The 22,681-nt window shown below is 48.1% G+C and overlaps 1 protein-coding gene across 4 annotated transcripts in view; it reads left to right on the top strand.

Annotated features, from left to right (window-relative positions):
• Positions 1 to 22,681, top strand: part of LOC144122121 (rifampicin phosphotransferase-like) — a 798,972-nt gene that overhangs the window by 642,193 nt on the left and 134,098 nt on the right. For all 4 annotated transcript variants that reach the window (XM_077655660.1, XM_077655659.1, XM_077655661.1 and 1 more), the window contains exons 26-30: positions 642 to 776; positions 832 to 916; positions 1,703 to 1,791; positions 17,113 to 17,175; positions 18,950 to 19,036. In XM_077655660.1, coding sequence (XP_077511786.1) covers positions 642 to 776; positions 832 to 916; positions 1,703 to 1,791; positions 17,113 to 17,175; positions 18,950 to 19,036 — 459 coding nt within the window. The remainder of the gene's footprint in view (positions 1 to 641; positions 777 to 831; positions 917 to 1,702; positions 1,792 to 17,112; positions 17,176 to 18,949; positions 19,037 to 22,681) is intronic.

Genomic DNA, 22,681 nt, shown 5'->3' with positions numbered 1-22,681 from the left:
TGTGCAACGTCGCGAAAGGGTAAAGTGTGTACACAGCCATACCTGCCGGTGCTACAAGCTGCCTGGTCGGCTCACTCGTTACGATGAATTCCAGAGAGACCTCGTATATTATATAAAAGAAATGGGGCAATGAGGAGAAACGAAAGAGATCTTTTTTGGTGGCAGTAATTGTTGAGTTTAACGAAGTAATGCATGATAGGGCAGAAAGTGAAGATATAAACTCAGTGCAGAAATGAATGGGCGTAAAGGAAGGATTACTAATAGCGTACGCAAAAGCAGAAAGGAAGGCTACAAACTCAGCGGCATATGTACTCGAGGGTGGTACGGAAGAGAGGCGCTGAACTCTGCCCGCTCTCGACTCTAGAAATGCCTCTCTGAAACCAAAGAGGAGCAATGAATGGCCGACTCTTCGTGCGCTTCGCAGGCTCGTGTGCAAGGCTGGTAGAGATTTTCTGATTTTATTTCTTTGGTTCATAGCGGTTCTATCTCAAATTTTTGTGCGCGTAGATTTTTAATGAAATCCGGGAGATCTATGTTAAAGGGTGATAAATTTGATGAAAATAAAAGCATGCAAAAGCGGGTTTTCCCGTGGCTCTGATGGCGCGGAGGCTGCCCCTACAGTGAGGCTTTCATCTGCCCAGGACCTGTGGAACTGCGAGCAGGTGGTGCGAGACGGCTACCAGAAGTACTACCACATCAAACTTCCGGTTGAGAAGGGTGACGACTCACGAAAGATATTCGAAGAGATCTGCAGGTCCCTGATAGCGATGGCCAGGGTGAGTGTTCCAGGGTCGAAGTCAACGCCGGTCAGCCGCACTTTCCTACTCGCAGACGGTTCAAGTCCACGCTGTGGCCAACGTGTGCTCCATCGTGTTCAACAGCCTGGCCTTCACCCTACTCGCCAAGCAGCGTGGAGGTAGGAGTGGTGCGGCAGCGTGGCACAGGATCACAGAAGCGCAATGGAAAGTACGCGCAGCCAAGGAAAAACAACCCGACAGGAACGATGCACAAGAGAGAGACAAGGACTTCTGTCCTCTTTCTGTTTCGTGTGCATTGCTGCTCCCGTGATGTTTTTCCAGCACAATGTCTCACGTACAGTCTCCCACAAGCCTGTCTACAGCGTTCGAACGGCGCACCGGGGAGCACACTTGAGTCATTTCCTAGGGGCCTTGCCGTGGAACGTGTTTTAACTCACGATGTATGGGAAGGGTGTAGCGGATCTGCCAAGAAGCGGCGATTGTTATAAATGCACAAGACAGCGCGCCATTCGAGCCCTCTAAACAATTATGTGGACGACTGTGATAGACCCGAGCGCTGCATTTACAACTAGACGTCACTGACTGCGGCAGCGCGTACGTAGCTCGCGCTGTTCGTGCGCAAACGGCAGGAAAATGTGCTAAAATCGGGTACAACTCAAGAACGCAGTGGTAAACACTCTGCTCTGGCCAATAAAGTCGACCGATTGTCATGACGTTGAGGTTAATGCCATTTAACTGACGCGCCTGGCAGCTGGCTGCGAGATCCAGCAGAGGGATCGAACGGTAGACACCATTGGCTGGAACGTCCCTTTCGAGGGACGCTCGCCGCTGCGTTTTTGACTTGAATCCTACTGTAGGTCGCAAACGGGCCTCGAAGCGGGGTTGGCATGTCTATATATCGTGTGAACATAAAACGTAGCCAGCTGCGCCTCTCTTTCCCGCAGAGTGGTCCGACGAGGTGATCTCCGACTTCGGGTCGCTCATGACCTCTGCCGGGGACGTGTGGAGCGCCGAGGTGCCCAGCGCCTTGCAGGTGTGTACAGTGCGGATAACATCTGAAATCAAGCCGTATGTAGCCCCTAAGTCTAATTGGACCGTCTGCCGGGTTTCTTTAGAAATCCGGCCTTTCCATTAGAGCACTGGAGACGAACAGTGATCAGTGGATATCTACGTTTGTCGCTCACGAGATTAATTAGAGCTTCTTGCAGTACTTCCTAATTTTAACAAATCAGCGATTGACTTATCCTCCACAATTTTTTATGTGACATTCGATGTATCAGTTTACTTGGTTTCAGCAATACAGGAAGCTTTCGGCTTGTAACTTTTACCAAACTTTGTTTACACGGTCGCTCCAGGAAAGGGTCCAAAATGAATGAATTTGAATGCAGAAGCAAATGGCTTCTAGTGTGCGTCAGCGGTTTTAAATTAAGGCCGGCGTTCTTTCTTGAGTCCGAAAAAGAAAAGCATCGCAAGGTTTGGCCCCCATGTAGAGTGCTTTATGCTTCAGTTTCGCGGCACCTATTGCCAGAATACTAGACAGGGGAATAATGGCTTCCGGTAAAGCGCTGAGCTCCTGTAACAAACACGCCGTCACTGTTCATGTTTGCGACAGCATGGATGCCCGTCTCAGTGCGCATCCTAAGCCACCTGCATCGGCGCTTTGCGCTTGTGGCAAATGGAGTTTGATTCCCTGGTCGGGATGGGCTTCGGTTATTCCGTGTATCGTTAAGTAAATCAGTGTACACTTTGGTCCCGATTACTAGAGCTTGTCTGGCGAACAATATTAGAGGCGATAAGGTTTTATTCTTAGCACACAGACAAATGCGCAAAAACGAAGACAATACATTAAAGGGGAGGTCCCAGAGTCAGACTGAAAATTAGCCATACTGTTCTTAGTAAGAATATAACGCCCAATAAACATTGACACGGAAAGGACCAAAACACATTTAATCAATGAAATGTCGAAGTATTGCATAGTTCCTTAATGCTGCTTCCTAATTACTTACACAAATAATTTCCAAGAAAGCCGGAGAAATTGGCACAGGTTGATGGCAGACAAAAATGTTGTGGGCAAAACGCATTTGAAGGGAAGATAACACGGGGCGGCACTTGTGCCCTCTTTTCTTCCCTTCAAGTGCATTTTTCCCACTGCGCTGTTATCTTCCATGCCCACAAGGAAGTTGCCGCGAAATTAGTTTTAAATTCATCATTTTTAGTTCTGGGTGTAAATATTAATTAAAATTGAAAAGGCAAGGTTCGGTTACACAGGGTGACTTTGTTTTTAACCTTTACATGGGTTTATTTTAAAAACTTTGAGACGTCCGTCACTGCGGTGTGTTGAGCTGGATTTTCAAGGCGGACTTTATGTACCTGATATGGATAAATAATGAGACAATTAGCAAACATCAACTAATAAACTTGTTCTTTTGATGTCAGGGAGCGAGATTATATTGCCAGATTGATGGCCGTCAACATCGCTAGTGAGGTGCTTGTGTTAAAAAAAATTTATTGCAATACGTTTCAAAATATCGAACGTCCAAAATACGTACCCATTTGAGAGCTCCTTTAGTAGGCTTTATTCCATTCCGAAATTATAAAATTGCGTCTCTCCCACTTGTTATGCGTCAAATTTATTTCACAATATTGTGAACCCTTCAGATGCTCTGAGTGGAGTGCAATAATATAACAATACATACAAAAAAAGTTAAGGCGTTCTCAAACATTAGTCAAAGCAAAGCACACGTGAATCATCGCGTCAGTAGAGTGCACGGCTGTGAACGCTTTCAACGGTAATCACGAACAACAAATTCAAAAACGAAGTAGTGGCTAGGAATAGTTTCTCACAAAAGTGACTTTTCTTCAAAGAAAGGATCAACATTTCTAACAAAAGCATGAAGTGACCGGTGATTCAATAAACTGGTGGGGCAGGCTATGCTATAATTCTATACACTAAAATAAATAAAAACTTAAATACGTCAACCTTGCAGCTAGCCGTCTTAGAAACATGTCGAGATTGATTCCTTTAGAGCGGTGGTGAGGTGGCTTTAGGTAGGTGTCTTTATCTATGCTAACACAATCGGAATAAAGCAGAAAAAGGAATTTCATGCTCGCAGCCTGTCGTCGGCGCTCTAACGTCGAGACTATCGCCCTTTTGCGCTGAAGAGTCAGGCTATCGTAATGTGAATAACGTGCGTAAACAAAACGGACTGCTAAGTTTTGAATTCTTTCGAATTTATTTTTCAGGTAAGACTTATGAGGGTTCTAAACCATGGTGCTGTACTGAAGCCCACTTGTAGGGGTTAAGCTTTACATGCGAGGGTGCAGCTGACAATTTTCGTCCGGTGAATCCAAGTTGTCGGTGTGCTTTTGCACAGATGTTATCTGTTGTGATGACCCCCATAATGCGCAGGTCCACACGGGACGGAGAGACAAAGAGACACCGTATGGCTCAGTTTAAACAAACAGATATATTCAATAATTATACATGATTAAGATTAAGAGGCTGGGGCGTCCGAGCTTACGTGCCGACGACTTCATGGCGGCGATGGAGTGGCTCCGGAGATGGGCTCGAGCGGTTGCTGGCAGAAGCTGCACGCCGTCGGGCTTCGGCGCTGAAGGCCCTCTTGGCGAACGATGTCGTCCTGAGCGTGCTTCTTCCGTACTGCTTGTCGATTTTTATATCCTCTTCTCCACACTCCCTAGGGTGAGGACGCCCACGCCGGAGGGGAAGGAGGGGGGGCTAGGGCTTTCACTTGGGCGCACAAACATACCACCGCACTTATGGCCTCGCCCCCTTCACGTGTTGAGTCCGAGGGAAAGAAGGTTGTCTTTGAGGTAGCGCATAGCGTCGGCTGTGGTAAGGCGCGCTCTGGCCCGCTGACAGTTCCCGCGGGTCACCGGCCTCCATTCTCCATCCATCAACTGACACTCGCTCCTCAAGGTAAGGCGCGCTCTGGTCCGCTGACAGTTCCCTTGTCCTGGAATGTGCTCGGGAGGGCCGCCCCTGGAAGCGCCACGCCAATTGGGGAGGATAAAGCCCGTTTCCCCGCGGCGGCGGCGGCGGGTCCGGTTGGGTCCGGTTGGGCTTAAACCCCTTCGTTCTGGTCGTCACTCAAAGAGCATGGCTGGGTAATTGATGATGCCGCTGTCATCTGGGTCTCCGTCTACGCCGCGCCGTCGAACGCGGAACCTCGTAGCACACACAAGGAATGTCACACTCGCTCACCCTCCAGAACAATGTTCTCCGAACATTTGAGTCCACGCAGCTCCCCTTGTCTTTCTGAATCGCCTCGCACAGTGCGTCCGACAAAACACTTTTCGCTGCACTCAACACCACTGCACAACACCATATGCCTCCGCTGTCAATACTGGCGTCTCCAGGGGCAGCACTGATCTTCTTTTACAGATAAACATGAAACTCAGCACCCAAGCCTCTCCTTTCTAGTCCAAACTGGACGAAATAAATTTACCACAGATACAAAGGAGCTCCCACTTCTAGCACGATCACGGCACAGACAAAAATATAGATAACGAAAGGAAGTAGGGCAGGTTCTGCATGCGCTCCGCATGCTCTCCTGTGAAGGTGTTACTTAATGACAGAAAGGTTTACCTACCAACTCCGATAACTTAACACATAAGCACATAGCATTGTTATGAGCTGCAGCATTACACAATTCTAACCAGTTCACAACTCCGCTCTGTTTACGCCATTAGTCCGACTTAGCTTTCCGATTTCGCAGCGGATATCGGCCTTCATGAGTCATACTAAGTAAGTCTGTGCCCCTTTGTCTGCTTTGGGACTCGCGAGGGCTCGTGGCAGGAGCCTCTCCTGGCGTTATCTGCGCGGCAACCTCGCGCGCTTCTTCTTCTAGCAATGCATGAAGTAAATCCGGTGGCATTCCGGCCGTCACCTCGGGCGCCTGCCGAACAAATGCAGGAGAGGGCGTTTCTTGCGAACTATCTGCGCGCTCCGCTTCACTTCTGTCCCCATCAAAATCCGCGCTTTCCCTTTCCTCATTTCGTGAATACTGAACCGGTGCCGACTTGAGGCGATTTGCGTGTATCCTTATCAAGCGCCGGTTCACGTCTCGGACTCTGAAGTTTACCGGAGAAAGCTTCTCGACAACCTCGCATGGTCCTCTCCACTTCGTCTGGAACTTACGAGCTAGCCCAATCTGCCTTTGGCAGTTTTCAAGGTACACGCTGTCCCCCACATCAAACGGCACGTCTCTAGCACTGCGATCGTGCACCTCCTTCCTGCGCTTCGCCGCTTTCTTTAAGGCCTCCTTTGCGATGTCCCTCGCCACTTGCAAGCGCGATTCTAGCTCAACCTTATAGTCGTCCAGTGAAGCGTATGGGACACGACGGGGGCCCTCTGGCACTTCACTAGGCTGGTCCGGGTCTCGGCCGTAGAGAAGAAAGAATGGCGATTCGCCCGTGCTCTCGTGTGCTGCGGAATTGTAGGCAAACATTGCATACGGGAGCCACAAGTCCCAGTCCCGCTGGTCGCGCGAAACAAAATGCGACAGGAACCCGGCCACGGTTTGGTTCAGTCGCTCCACCGCGCCGTTGCAAGCCGGATGGTACGGTGTTGTCTGCTTCTTAGCGATCTTAAGCAGCTCGCAAACTCTCCTCATTAGCTGCGGCACGAAGTTCGTTCCCCGATCTGTCAAGAGTTGCCTCGGGGGTCCATGTCGGAGCACGATCTGTTCGAGAAATGCTCTTGCAACCGTGTCTGCCTTCTGATCTGGGAGTGCTACCGCTTCCGCGTATTTTGAAAGGTGATCGACAAATACTAAAATGTACTTGTTTCCGGAAGTGGTCGTGGGCAATGGGCCCATTATGTCCATACCTGTCCGCTCGAAGGGAGCCGAAACCTCAGGGAACGGCTGAATTGGAGCTGGTCTTCGTCCCTTGGGTGTTTTTCTTTCGAGACAGGAATGACACTTCGCACAGTAGTCTCTAACATCCTGTCGCATGCCACTCCAAATGTACAAACGCTCCACACGCCTGCGTGTCTTCGCTACGCCAAAATGACCGGCGCATGGCGCATCGTGAAACGCGCGAAGAACCCTTTCTGTCCACGACCGAGGTATGACGACTCTCTCCCAAGCGGTTTTCTCTGGTCTCCCTTTCCTGGTTGGCCTCGTGCGCCGACACAGGGTGCCGTCTTTGCCAATGAAATAACCTAGCTGTTCGGGGTGAGACGGTGCGCCCTCTAAGCTTTCGATTATTCGCTTCAGGTCAGGATCTTTGCACTGCTCTGTGCGTAATTCGGCGGGGTCGACTACGGGGACAAACTCATCTATATCTGCCACGGCAGCTGTGCGGCTGAGTGCATCAGCATTCAGATGTGTCTTTCCCGACTTGCGCTCAACTTCAAAGCAGTATTCCTGCAGGTGTAGATTCCATCTAGCGAGTCGCGAGCTAGGGTCCCTGACACTCATCACCCATTTCAGAGGATGGCAGTCTGTGACTAGCTTGAATTTGCGGCCGTAAAGGTAGCATCTGAAGTGCTTTACTGCCCAGACAACGGCGAGGCACTCCCTTTCCGTAGCTCCGTACTTTTGCTCTGTGGGGCTCAGCTGTCGGCTAGCAAAAGCAATGGGATGTTCTTTGCCCTCGATAACCTGAGATAGCACGGCACCAACTGCGAACTTTGACGCATCTGTGGCCATAACGAAGGGCAAATTAAAATTCGGGTGGCGCAACAGCGGTGCACTCATTAGCTTCCTTTTCAGGGCCCCAAAAGCATCCTCCGCGTTTTCGTCCCAGCGAAAGGCGACATTTTTGGCTGTTAAGGCGGTGAGCGGCTTAGCGAGCTTGGCGAACTCCTCTATGTGCCTTCGGTAGTAACCGATCAGGCCGAGAAACTGCCGGACCTGGCGGACGCTAGTCGGGGATGGAAAATCCGAGACACACCTTAGTTTCTCAGGGTCCGGTCGCACGCCGTCAGCTGAAACAACGTGCCCGAGGTATTTCACCTCGTTTTTTAAGAAGTTGGCACTTAGAGGGCTTCAGCTTGAGACCCGCTCCTCTTAGTCGCACCAAAACCTGCTCAATATCGCGCAAATGGTTCTCAAAACTGTCACTGGATATGATAATGTCATCCATATACACGAAGCACAGCCTCCCCAGAAGACCTGCCAGGATAATATCAGCGGTTCTCTGCCAGACAGCAGGGCTGTTGGCCAGACCCATCGGCATTCTTTTCCATTCATAGTGCCCTGAGGGCGTGTTGAATGCCGTTTTCTCGGCATCTGCCGGATCCATTGCTATCTGCCAGAATCCCGCCGCCATGTCCACTACCGTGAAGTACCTGGCAGAGCCCAGCTGAGAAAGCCTCTCCTGTATATTGGGGATGGGATATGGATCGATGCGAGTTACGGCATTTAGTTTGCGGTAGTCCACTACCAATCGATACGAGCCATCTGGCTATTCCACCAATAGTGCTGGTGCTTCCCAGGGTGACTTTGAGTGTTCGACAATGCCACGATCAATCAGGTCCTGCACCTGCCGCTCCATCTCCTCACGTTGGGAGTAAGGAATCCTGTACGCACGCTGGTTAACGGGCGATGAAGTGCCGGTTTCTATCCTGTGCTTTATAACGCCACAGCAGCCCAAATCCAGGTTGGACGCAGCGAATACCTCCGAGTGGTCGTTCAGCAAACCAGCCAGAGCCTCCCTCTCCCTGGATTTTACGTGAGAAAGATCGAACGACACCTTTGGAGCAGCCGAAGGACTAGCATGCTCTACAGTTGCGAGTACCGTATCGGTGGGCTCACGTTTCTCTATCGCAGAGGTGAAGAAAGCCAATGTTTTGTTCTTGGGAAGGCTCAGTGGCTGCTGGCTACAGTTAACCACCAGTAGGGGCACTCTGTGGGCGTCATTAACTGTCACGAGGCACGCGGCTGCCTTCAGGCCATTGCTGAGAGAGTCGACCGGCTCAAGCACTCCCACGGCGCCGCTCTCTACATCTGAAGGCACAAACGCGTACAAAATGTGCTCCGACCAAGGAAGGACGACCACCTCCTCGACCAGCCTGACGGCAACCCGCGAATATACCTTCTCCAATGATCCCACTGTTTGACGGGTGTCAATATCGGTAATGCGAATCTCAGCCCCTCTCCTGTTCAAAAACGGAACTTTTGAGCCGCCCGCATTAACCTCTTCCTCAGAGAATGAGACTACTACCTTCCCTTTTCTCAAAAAATCCTGCCCTAATATACCTGACACTCCGTTTGGCAGAGACACCGTGTCCGGGCATACGTAGCAGGGGTGCTCCAATGCAATTCCGCCGAGAGAGAAGTGTAACCGGTAGAGTCCACTTATGCCAAGAGGATCCCCCGTTATGCCTACAAATTTGGTTGCCATACCACCAGACGCTTCCAACACCTCGCGGTCCCCCTTCCTTCGAAGCGTGTTAAAACTGCTCTCCTTAAGCAATGTCACCTTTGACCCCGTATCTATCAACAATTCCATGCAACAACCATTTAACTTGCAACGCACAACAGGGCATGCCTCGTCGGCCACACAAACTACCACCACCACATCATCCACTGCTCCCTCCCCACGCTCCTCAGGCTGGGGAGGACTAACTAGTTTTTTGTCTCGGTATCTGGAGCCCCGCTGTAGGCTTGCTTAGGGCGTGTCTCGCCTGCTTCTCTTTGTGGCTCCCCACGGCGCACGTTTTGGCAGAACCTGGCGATGTGTCCGCGACCCTGGCAAGCGAAGCATACGATTTCTTCAATATCTCGCATACCGCGCCTGTAGCTTTGTGGCGGTCTCCGGTTTCCAGCGAATGAGCGCTGTTGAGCGCGCGCTTCAACCTGGCGTTCTACCTGCTGAGATAGCAGCTGTTCTAAGCGATCTAATCGCTCTGTCAAGAGAGCAACCTCAGGGTTGAGCACCGCTCTCTCTATGACGCGTACTCTCGCTGCGGCTGTCGTTAACGCCTCATTTCGTTCCTCATCCAATGCGGCCTCCACGGCTTGGTCGAAATTGCTCGGCTTGCGCGAGAGCACGAACCGGCGCACGGGGTCTTGCAGACCAGCCACGAACAAAGCGGTCATTTCCTCTTTAAGTATATCCTCCGCGTATTTCTTCTTTAGCTGGTCTCCTTCCTCCTCCCTGCTTAACGTATCGCGCGCTAAGCGCTGAAGCCGCGACGCAAACGTTCGCACGTCCTCCCCTACCATCTGTCCGGCGTCACGGAACCTCTGTACCCGCACGTGACGTGGTTCAGTGTCGAAATGCTCAAACGCGAGCTTCTTAAATTCCGCAAATGATTTTGTGGATTTTACTTTTTCGTCTCGCCATGCAAAATCATGAGCAGCTCCTGCCATCTTACACCTCGCCATTCCCAGCATTTGAGCATCGGACCATCCCCCCATTTTCCCAATCTCTTCTAGCATGGAAAAGAAATCGCAGATTGGAACCCCTGTCTTATCTCCTGTAAACGTCGGAATGACGCTTCCTAATGGCAGCATGCTTGCTCCGAGCGACGGCTGTGGAGTGGGAGCTCCCTCAGATAAAGACATTTTTTTTTCAAGCACTCCGGTGCCTCAAGCCTCTCAAATGGGGGCAAAATTCCCACAATCAGTCCCGTGATTCCCTTTTGATTACAATTTTGAAGTCATGAATGTCGCAGCATTCAGAGGACATTTGCTTTTGAGACCCCACTTCTGACACCAGTGTGATGACCCCCATAATGCGCAGGTCCACACGGGACGGAGAGGCAAAGAGACACCGTATGGCTCAGTTTAAACAAACAGATATATTCAATAATTATACATGATTAAGATTCAGAGGCTGGGGCGTCCGAGCTTACGTGCCGACGACTTCATGGGGGCGATGGAGTGGCTCCGGAGATGGGCTCGAGCGGTTGCTGGCAGAAGCTGCACGCCGTCGGGCTTCGGCGCTGAATGCCCTCTTGGCGAACGATGTCGTCCTGAGCGTGCTTCTTCCGTACTGCTTGTCGATTTTTATATCCTCTTCTCCACACTCCCTAGGGTGAGGACGCCCACGCCGGAGGGGAAGGAGGGGGGGGGGGGGGCTAGGGCTTTCACTTGGGCGCACAAACATACCACCGCACTTATGGTCTCGCCCCCTTCACGTGTTGAGTCCGAGGGAAAGAAGGTTGTCTTCGAGGTAGCGCATAGCGTCGGCTGTGGTAAGGCGCGCTCTGGCCCGCTGACAGTTCCCGCGGGTCACCGGCCTGCATTCTCCATCCATCAACTGACACTCGCTCCTCAAGGTAAGGTGCGCTCTGGCCCGCTGACAGTTCCCTTGTCCTGGAATGTGCTCGGGAGGGCCGCCCCTGGAACCGCCACGCCAATTGGGGAGGATAAAGCCCGTTTCCCCGCGGCGGCGGCGGCGGGTCCGGTTGGGTCCGGTTGGGCTTAAACCCCTTCGTTCTGGTCGTCACTCATAGAGCATGGCTGGGTAATTGATGATGCCGCTGTCATCTGGGTCTCCGTCTACGCCGCGCCGTCGAACGCGGAACCTCGTAGCACACACAAGGAATGTCACACTGTGCGTGATTCTCAATTGAAATTTTTATTCAGTGTCACGCCCAATAATTTTACTTGATAATTACGCATCACAGCAGACCCTGAAAGCAATTAAGCAAATATATAGGAGGCTATTTCCTCGGTATGGTAACAGATGATGTTTTACTGACATTTATTCTCTACCCCAATTGGCACACCAGAAGGAAATGTTATTTATTTATTTATTCAAGACAATATTACATCACTATCTTGGGAGACGTGACTGATGGCAGGAAACTGCCTGACGAGGTCACGCCACCGTGCGGCAACAGCGGTTGGCAGTCTTGTGCAGATAAAAAGAAATAGTGACACTGTTTACAAACGGATGAGAAACACAGTCACATCTTTTAAAGAGCCCTCCTGACTGAAAATAAAAAAGAAAACAAAGTAAATATTAAAAGAAAATAGGAACCCGCTTTTTTCACATTTAAAAGGTCTCTGCAGGCGTAAAATACAGACAAGGTTAATGATACAGTTATACTAGCAACGCACGGTTGCCAAAAAATAAAAAATACACAACACATAAACATGGACATCCAAAATACATAAACATGACTGAAACTGCTCACTTGAAAAAAATTCTTAAGAAATATTGAGCGCAACCCTTGCTTCAAGAACACGTTCTTCAGTATTTTCTTAATTTGGTTTAGAGAGCGAGCATTTGTTAATAAATCTTGAATCATTGAATAGTGGGTCATTATAACTGGTATCTTATAGCTTAATCTATTGGTACCCGTAGTTGGTTCGCGGTCAGGGCTTGATTATAATTAATGCTCCTCCTTAAGTCGTATTAACTCCTTTTTTCCTGATATTTTGATTCGAAAATCTTTTCATCACGCCGGTATTGATGACAAACTTCGAGTTAATTCGTATTTGTAGAGCCTGTGTATTTCAAAAAACCCATACGATTTGAAGTGAACCGCGCAACTATCGGGTAGCTCTAAGTTACCGATAGCTCGTATTGCTCGTTTTTGAATTGATAGTAAGAGAATCTAAATTTGCATTAAATTGTTGTTTTCCACACGAGCGAGCAATAGCAAAGGCGTGAGTAGATGAAAGAATAATATATCTATCGTTTGGTACTAACTGGAACATAACACCTTATTCTATTTAAGATGCCTAAAGCGCGAGGGAGATCAATTCTAAGTGCGTCAATATGCGCATTCCACAAGAGGTTTTCCTGGAATGCAGCACCTAGGAATTAGGCAGTCGAAGACTGATTTAGGTCCGCATACCTTTAAACTTTAAAGACGTCAGTGCAGTGTATTGTATAGACTTCAGAGCGGAATAGTGCATACCTTGTCTTGTTCATGTTCAGTGCAAGGCGGCTACATCCCAGCCATGAGGTTAAGCTCAATATCCAATAATTCGCCTTCATACATAATGCCTCTAAACCAGTTCCAGTGAAGGACACATTCGGTGTCGTCAGCATATAGCATCAGATTTGAAGCGCCTGGTATATTAACAATGTCGTTGATGTACATCAGGAATAAGACTGGCCTTAGGATGGACCCTTGTGGTACTCCGTATGACACTTTGTCTCGGAGCGTACACCAGTGATCAGAGTATATTGCGCGCGGGACGTTAAATAACTCCTAAGAGGGGTGAAATCTGAACCTCTGATGCCATAATACACAGTGTTAAGTTCAGATTAAGTTGCAAATGAGGAGAAAATAATGTGTTTGATGATCTAGACGTTAACTTCATTTCAGCGATGATACTAGGCATACCGACGGCATTTTAAAATTCCTTAATGCAGGAAAGCCAACTCAACTACCTTTCAAATGCGTATTTTGACGTTCGATATTTCGAACCACATTGGCCATTAAGAAAATTTAAAAACAGTGCTCACCTTTGTTGTTGGCGGCGATAAATTTAGAAATCTAGCCGTGCCCCCCCCCCCCCCCCCCACACACATCAAAAATAAATATATTCATTAGTTTTAAAAGGTTTATTAGTATAATAGGTATATGATGTGTGCCTTGGTGTACTTCCAGCTCATCAAATCGCGCAGACGTATCTATCAGTTTGTAAAATTAAAAGCTGTAAGGATAAAAAGAACACCAAGTAAAAATGCCTACCGGAGATGTTCAAGAATTGCACTGAGAAGACTTGGTGATAAAAGTGAATAGAGAATTCACTTATTTGCTGATAAAATTGTTTTGCTATGTAACATAGTGCACGAATTCAAAAGAGTGATCGAGAGCCGAGACAAGCAAAAAATAATACTGATGTTAAAAATTACGATCAAAAACGTAATGTAATGTTGGCTAGCCTCGGAAAGGCACCGCAGTTTACGATAGGCACAAAATCATTGGAAGTTGTCACAGAATGTATCTCCTCAGGCAGTAAGAGGGAAATAATCAAAAGAATAAGAATAGAGTGGAACACTTTCTGCATGTACCCTATAACTGCTTCCGTCAAAAAGAGCGTATACAACTGTTGTGTGCTACGAGTGGGGGACATAAATTTGGAGGCTAACGAAATTTACAATAACGGCCCGACATTAAGTAGAGAACAACTCAGGGAGCACTAAACAATTATTGATGTATAATTAACAGTTAGGAAGAGAGCAGAGCGAGTCAACGGACAAAAGCAAGTAAATGATACCCTATTTAAGATAAACTAGAAGAATTGAGCATAGGAACGGCATGTATTGCGAAGACCTAATTACCGATGTTGCTCAAAGGAACCAGAAAGGATAATTGCCGAGGTTGAGTAAAGAATGTGAGCGAAAGGTGTTCCAGCACACGTCACCACGCCGCAAGAATGCCTGAGCTAGCTTCATTCAAACGGAAGATACCTGGGATTAAAACTGACGCTCCTGCACTGACCCCTCAAGTCGTTCACGCCGAGACATTTGACCCCCCGCCGCGCCGCTGAAAACGTCACCGGTTGACTGCTCATTTGCCGATTTAAGGTTATCGCGCCTCTCCCCCCTTCCCCTTGTTGCTGGTCTTCTTGCACATACTCAAGTCATTACTGATGTCCTCTTTCTCGTCTATGACTTTCGGCAATAATGCGCCCGGAGCGGCACGCAAAATACACGGCCGAATACTCGGTAGCGTCCAGCTGAAAGATGCGCAGTAGCAAATCGGAACCACGTGCGCATAGGCACTGACCTTGCTCGCGCACGCCCGAGAGGTTCGCCCAGCAAGACGAGCAGACGACTCTCGCGGCTACCGGAAGTATACCCGTGACGTCGTGGCTGAAGCGAATGGCAGTGTCCGGCGGCCTGTCGCTCACCATGACAGTGGCGCATCTTAGAACAATAGTTCCAAAAACCGTCACTACGCGCGCACTAATTATCCCCGAATTTTTAAAAATAGAGATTTTAAAAATGAATAATGAATGGCCGGTTACGCTACAACGGCTCATACTTAGAGCGAATGCTCAAAAGAATTAGTTCGACACAATGCACCCGTTACCAGCAACCTTCGATCCCATTTCCTGGTCCATTTAACTGCCTCGGAAAGTACTCCACGAGAAGGCATGCGTAGCCCGAAGTTCGCGAAGGTGGCCACCGTTTGCAGAGAAGACGGTTAATGGCAAGGAGGTTAAGTAGTTAGCCTGATAATGATGGTAAGATGCGAAACGTATTTTATTTATTTGGTACTATCTCTATATTATCATTACAGTCATTACAGTAGAGGAGCACACTAGCAGAAAAATACACCAACGATGCCAGAATACAAAATACTGGCACAAAGCAGAAAGCGCCATGCAGCTACTAAACTCTAAGAATGCAAAAGCAGTAGCTAAGAAACAAAACAAAGTTCACTACCGGAAAATAAGCAAAGTACACTCAGTTATAAACGCTGGTCAAAAATATAAACCTTGCTTACCCCGCTGCGGTGGCTCAGTGGTTAGGGCGCTCGACTACTGATCCGGAGTTCCCGGGTTCGATCCCGACCGCGGCGGCTGCGTTTTTATGGAGGAAAAACGCTAAGGCACCCGTGTGCTGTGCGATGTCAGTGCACGTTAAAGATCCCCAGGTGGTCGAAATTATTCCGGAGCACTCCACTACGGCACTTCTCTCTTCCTTTCTTCTTTCACTCCCTCCTTTACCCTTCCCTTACGGCGCGGTTCAGGTGTCCAACGATATATGAGGCAGATACTGCGCCATTTCCTTTCCCCCAAAAAAACAGTTATAAGCCGCTGCTCGTAAGACTTCAGGCACACCAGATTACATCGGCTGATAATGCGTGGAAAAAGTTAAAACGTAAACAGAAGCTCGAGGAAAAAACCTTTAATATTCTGAAGATGCCGCGGCCACTCGGATAAGGTAAGTCGCTGCCTGTAAATACCTATAGCTATGTAAGGCTGCTCGTTCGAACAAGAAGTATCTTATTCAAACACGTGACGCGAACTTGTGCGCGGTATGGATATAAGTCGTATCAGTTAAAGGTGCACTAAACAGGAATCTGACCTCGTCATTTTACCGCGGGAACTATATCTACTCGTTCCCGGCGTTGTTAGAGACTTCGAATTATTGTCCTATGTGGCCGATTACCCTAATTAAATTGGATTGAACGTCCTGGCTCTCACATTTTTTTTAACTCAACGCGGTAGGTAGGCGGAGTCAACCAACGCGTGGAGTTCCTTTCAGCCAGTCTAGCGGCGGCTTCGCTTTCGCTATTATTTTGTATCTTAGGTTTCTCTGAATGAACAGTTTCAGTCACAGACAATATAGCCGAAAATCAGGCCCACACAAATAAAAATACACAGGGACTCTTTGATTTACGTATCACTCCGCCGCTGGCAGAGCGGCAAGCCGCCACGGGACTGGCTGACGCGTTGGTTGACTGCTCCTACCTACCGAGTTGAATTAAAAAAAAAAATGCGAGAGCCGGGACGTTTGTTCTGATTTAATTAGGGCAATCGGCCGCACAGGAAAATATTTCGAAGCTTCTAAGAATGCCTGGAACGTATGGATAGAGTTCCCGCGGGAAAAATATGAGTTCAGATTCCCCTATTGTGCACCTTAAGGTCGGCATTTATAGCATACAAATACAAAGAATGTGGCGCGGTTCTGAATGTCTTCCGAGCTGTTAATGCTGGTTCGTTTATGGGGGTGTTCTGTATGACACAAGCACATTAAGAGTTGGCTGGACATTGGTGACGGAAAGTTGTTTCGTGTCGTGTTTTGTCGGCTGCTTGCAGGTGCTCTTATTAAAAGAATGTGTTGTTACTATGTGATCAGATAATTCATCTAACCGGCATTGGAACATTTCTGGTCATATTAAATATGACTCGACGGAAGGCGCTGAAAACATGGGCAGGGAGAAAGCGTGTGCGTGAAGAGGAAATGTGCGATGGCGTAAGATGCCGAGTCCGACTGCGACTTCCTTTCGAAATGCTGTTTACGACCGCGTATTGATCGCCATAATACACACACTCACAATTATTTTATACAAGCACAGGTTTCAATGAGAAATTGCAGCTATATTGATATTGGTGTTTGTTCTTCCTGGCAGTTGATGCGAAAGAAAAGTAATATTCGTGGTATCACAGATTAGCGAGTGTAGTATGGAACCTGCATCATCCTTCAGCGATGGCTCGAGAACGTTTTCTTTGAGAATTAGCTAGGTGCCAAAAGGACATGCAGAGCGCACACCGGGAACCTCTCCCCGGGCCTCTCGGACGATGAAGAGCACAGTTACTTCTTTTGACGCTTATGTGAGCTCCGGCAGGAATAAGAGCACTTGAAGTCCTTTCTCGAATACCCAACAGTTGATGTTACGAACGAAGAAGAGTTCAGTATTTGTCAACGCTCCAAAAAAGCTTCTTTTTTCTGCTACCAGGAGATGGCATCGCAAATTAGCACCCACCCGGAGAGCAAGAGCTTCAAGGCCATGGACCCAGAGGTATGCTTTGTCCGTCTTTCACTACATTGGCCTGTGTGCACTGCATAGCATGGCGTACAAGAGCGCTGGTCTATTGAACGTTTTGGTAATTACATCGTGTAAACATAATGGGACCCGTAGCAGCACATGACGCAAGATGTGTAGTCTGACGAGAGCAGGAAGTTTGCAGCCGCAGTTGTCGCAGGTGAGGTTGAAATGGACATTAGTAGAAAATAATTATGTCTTGCAGTAAACGTAGCTTGGATAATTTCACTGTGTCCTGCTCTGGTAAGGGTGCTTATGCAGTGACACGTTCTTCCGCTAGCACGCCGTTTTCAGAGATGGCAGACTGCGACCCACGGCCTCCGGGTGCCAATGCTCGTGGGAATGGCCCTGGTGGACGGCGAACGAGATGTCCTCGATTACCGTTTCCCGCTGTCAGTCAAGCCGCGCAGCAAGCGAGGGTTGCTACATGTACAGTTGGTTAGAAGCAAGCAGACCAGAGCCGATGTAACGCACTGTAGTTGGATACAACTCAGAAATTAAGCGGCAAATGACCCTCAAAGGTGTCTTTCCGGCCAACGGCGTCAACCGATTTTCATGACTTCGTGGTTAATCTAGTTGGACCTCCCAGCCTGACATTGCAGTAGGTGGCAGATGAAACTGGTTTAGCCACAGCTTGATCAGATTAACGAAACACGTTGTGGGGCTAGTTGGTGAAGCATGGTTAACCGCAGTGGTCGACGCCGTTGGTTGGAGGGTCTCTTTTGATGGAATCTGCCGCTTCGTTCTTGAATTGTATCCGACTATATCCCGCTGCCTAAGGATCGCGAGAGCTCTAACTAGGGGAGCAGCAAGCAGCAGGCGCCTCAGGCATTATAAGATGTCATACTTTTGCAGTTTTCATTTGTCATGGGTTTTCAGTACAGACTATCTAGTTAAACCTTGAAACAAGTGTACTGCTTTTAAATATATTTTTAGGCAAAACACGCACATTAATGATATGCCGAAGAGGATTTGCTGATCATATTAACAGCAACACTGTTTAATTTAGTGCGCACAGCATCTCAGTGCTACGAGCTACGCTGCCCTGATAGCGACAGTACAATGCCGTGAAATCTTTTGCTTACAATCATCCGCACGCCTCACATGTTGTGTCGCACCTCTGTTCTTTTCTTATTTACAGCGATAAAACAAAATTAAGCTCGAGAACTTGAATAATCCAGGCAGCACATGAATAAACAACTATGTCTGTATCGCCGTCCGAATGATGGTGTATGGATAAAACGTATTTCGGTAGAGATGTGACAGCTCAATGTGGTGCTAGCGGCACTACCATATTTACCAGCTTCTTTCAGTGCTGCACTCAGAACTATTTGAAACTGCGCAGCCCACTTCATCTCTTGTCGCTAGGCAATAATTAATTTAAAAATACTTGCGCCGTGATACCTTTGGACTTAATTTCACCGAATATATTATCATACAACTGTCTCAAACCATAATTTTTTTGCTCTCCCCTCGAACGTATCATCTCGTTCTGATCACACACTTGAAGTAGGGACTTAAAAACGTGCATTTTTCGCTATTTTCTAGCCTTGTACTACTGTTCTACTCAATTTCCCGCTTTTATTTCCCCGCTATTTTGTATAATTTATTCGGGCCAGAAGAGCATGTAAAATAAATAAATAACCGCGCTAGAATTAACCCACTGTAGTCGCAGCAGTTGCATCCATTTTTTTAGAAGCGCTTTCGCTTAAAGTTGGCTAGACCTTGAATCAGCTCGTTTCGCACGCAGGACGCCCTGCTCTGGCTACTGAACAGTGACGCCGGGCCGGCGTTCAGACAGTTCCTGGACCGCCACGGTCACCGCTGCATCAACGAGGTGAGTCCGAGAGGCTTTCTTCCCCTCTCGCATGCAGACGCCAGCCATGCTAGAGGGAGCGAACGAGGGCTCCTGGACTGAGAAGCCCTCCCGGTAGTGGCTGACTATTTTTCTTTTCATCATCAGCCTGACACCGTCCACTGCACAACAAAGCCATCTCCCATGTCTCTCTATTTTATCCTATCCTGTGCCACCTGCACCCACCCTATGTCTGCAAACTTCTAAATTTCAGCCGGCCACGTAACTTTCTGCCGCCCCCTGCAACGCTTGGCTTCTACTGGAATCCATTCAGTTACCCTTAAGGACCAGCGGTTATCTTGCCTTCGCGTTACACGCCCGGCCCAAGCCCATTTCTTCCTCTCGATTGCGACCAGGATGTCATTAACCCGCGTTTGTTCCCTCACCCACTCTAACCGCTTTTGGTCTCTTAACGTCACACCTATCATTTTCTTCCCATGGCTGGCTTCGTTGCCCTCAGTGTGTTTAATTTATTGGATACCTTCATCGTCTTGGAGCATTAGAGCAGGGAGGGGAGGGGGGCACATATGGGAAAGAGGAAATCAAAACAGAGCACACAAAAAAAAGCACTAAGTCACACAAAACTTGTAAGGCATTAAAAATGTGTAAAAAGGTATCACTGCTACATGGAAACAACTTCGGTCGATAAAATTTTCCAGCTACGGGCCGTCTGAACAAAATAAAGATAACGAAACGGGCTATTGTGGAAACGATATTCGCGTTTTTTTTTTATTGTGGTTGCATTGTGAAACATAAGAAGGAGGCCTCGTGTATTTTTCACGATCCGTACCTGTGTGTGAGTAATAACTAGTATGAAAAAGTTTACCACGAAGGTTTTCCCTGCGGTCTTTCAATTCACTCAATCGAATAGTGCGTTTGCTGCTGGTCATGCTCTACGTTTTGACGTAGTTCCGGATTACGAAATGCACTGCCCTGTTTTGCAGTTTCTGAAGATTGCTTATGTGTTTTGAATAATAACGGTCTTAGCATACGGAACCATATTCGAGGACTGAGCGGACGTGTGTAACATATAACTGTTGCTTGACGTTACTATGCAGTTGACTGAAACTGCAGTCAAAAGTGATACCTTTATTTCAAGGTGGTGAGTGCTCCTCTCCATAGAACTATCGACCCATCTCGTTAACCCGCATCGTTTTCAAACTTTTTGAGCATATCATCCACAGCCAAGTCATTAAGTACCTCAAAGATCATAAAATTATTTTCAAATATCAGCACAATCTCCCAGAGAGATTTTCATGTGACATCAACTATTTGGCTTTGTTAATAGCTTTCAATTATCGCTTCACGCAGGCTTTCAGGTAGACGCAGTGTTTCTGGATTTTTCATAGGCTGTCGATCGGGTTCCTCAGCAGACTTCTACTGAAACTAGCATAGCTCAACATCCATTCTAATGTGCTCGCTTTGATTAAGGCCTTTCTATCGTCTAGAGCACAGTTCACCTCAGTAAATAATTCTAACTCTTCCTATGATGATATGACATCTGAAGAACCACAAGGAAGCGTGCTCGGGCCTTTGCTTTTTCTAATCTATATTAATGATTTACCTGCCTGTGTACAATCTAAAATTCGACTTTTCGCTTATCACTGCGTAATTAACCGTAACATTACTAGTGACAGCCAATCCCTACAATCTGACCTGAACGCAGTAAGCTTATGGATCTCATCCTGGTTAATGACATTAAACGTTTATAAAACAAAACAGATATATTACATTTATACTCGTTATCACAATGCTGTAGAACTAACAACAACATACCAGTACCTTGGGGTAACATGGCATCACCATATCAACCTCAACCTAGCGTCCGCTAACCGCTCACTTGGTCTTCTTAAATGCAACGTCAGAACACACTCCTATAGAAGTGAAAAAAACTTGCTTATATGACTCTAATACGTCTTAAACCGAATATGTTGCGGCCTTTTGGGACCCTGCTCAAGCCTATACGTTAACACTAACATCGAATCCTAACAGAATCGTGCTATTCACTTCATATTTTCAGACTGCTCTCCCTTCACAAGTGTCACAGCATTAAAAAAACGTTCTGAACTGGAAGATTTGTCACATCGCCGAAAACTTGCTCGTTTGACACTTTTCCGTAAGCTTTATCACAACCCATCCTTTCGCAGTGATTTGTTTGCCACCTCAGGCCATCTTTCCACGCCGTGATCATTCTTTCAAAGCTATACGCGCAAGTGTCATTCGTCGTCTTTAGCCCATTCATTCATTCCCCGCATTATCACTGAAGGAATACCGTATTTACTCGCGTAATGAACCCACCTTTTTTCCACATAGATTGACATAAATTTAGGGGGTGGGTTCATTACGCGGGAAAAAATTTTTCGAAATTTTTGAGAAGGTCGAAATTTCATGTCACATTGAGGAAAATCGCGGTCACAACCTTACCTTTATAGTACAAACACGTACGCGATGAATGTGAATAAAAATACATTTTTATTCACAAGCCTCTGGCTACTTAAGACCTCACTCGGTCTCGCTATCTGAGTCACTTCGACTAATGTCGCTTGCCACATCGTCAGCATCGGCGTCGGCCCACAGTGCGTCGTCTTCGGTGCCGTCAAGGCTGTTTGAGATGCCGGTCTTTTTGAAGCTGTGGATGATGACCTCAGTGGATATCATGCTCCACGCTTCTAGGACCCATCGGCACAGCATGTCGATGGTGGGCCTCCTGATCTTGCCTGCGGGAGTCAGGTCGTGGTTCCCCGCGGCCATCCACTCAGCATAGAGCCGCCGCACGTTGTCCTTGAAGGGCTTATTCACTGACACATCAAGGGGCTGCAGCAGTGATGTAAGGCCACCTGGGATGACAGCGAGGTCCGTGCGCAACTCGGTCATTCGGCGGCGGACATTTTTTTCGAGATGACCGCGGAAGCTGTCGAGAACAAGCAGCGATGGCAGAAGCAGTTCTCCGGGCCCCCGTCCCCAGACTGTTTTCAGCCAGTCGGACATCAGATCAGCCGACATCCACCCCTTCTCATGTGCGCGAACGTGGATACCAGCCGGAAGAGCTCCCTTTTGCAGAGTTTTTCTCTTGAAGATAACGAACGGAGGCAGCTTCCTGCCGTCCGCTGTTATCGCCAACATCACGGTACACCGCTGCTTCTCAGCGCCCGTCGTCTTCACCAGCACACTTTTAGAACCTTTGGTATCGACCGTGCTGTTTCTTGGCATGTCGAAGCAGATAGGCGTCTGATCCGCGTTCCCGATCTGCGATAGCAGAAACTTTTTCTCCTCACGGACACGAATAACAAAGCGGTGGAAATCACGCACTTTGTCGTCGCAATCCGCCGGCAGCCGTTGGCATAACGTTGTGCGCCTTCTGAGGCACAGCCCGTTCCGTCGCATGAAACGCGTCGTCCAGCCAAAACTGGCCTTAAATTCATTTGCGGGAATGCCATGGCCTCTTGCAGTGGCCCGCGCGTGATTCTGTATGAGCTCATGGGACACGGCACATCCTTCATTGCGGAGCCTCTTGACATAATTCAAGACTTCTTCTTCCACGCGAGGAAACTTGCCCTGCTTCGGCCCTCGAAAGGCGCGGCGATCTTTCTTCGTCGCTCTCAGTTCGTCCTGCTGGTTCCTCCAGTA

The sequence above is a fragment of the Amblyomma americanum genome, chromosome 2 (genome assembly GCF_052857255.1).
Source record: "Amblyomma americanum isolate KBUSLIRL-KWMA chromosome 2, ASM5285725v1, whole genome shotgun sequence".
Lineage (NCBI taxonomy): Eukaryota > Metazoa > Arthropoda > Arachnida > Ixodida > Ixodidae > Amblyomma > Amblyomma americanum.
This window is presented reverse-complemented; position numbering and strand designations above follow the sequence as displayed.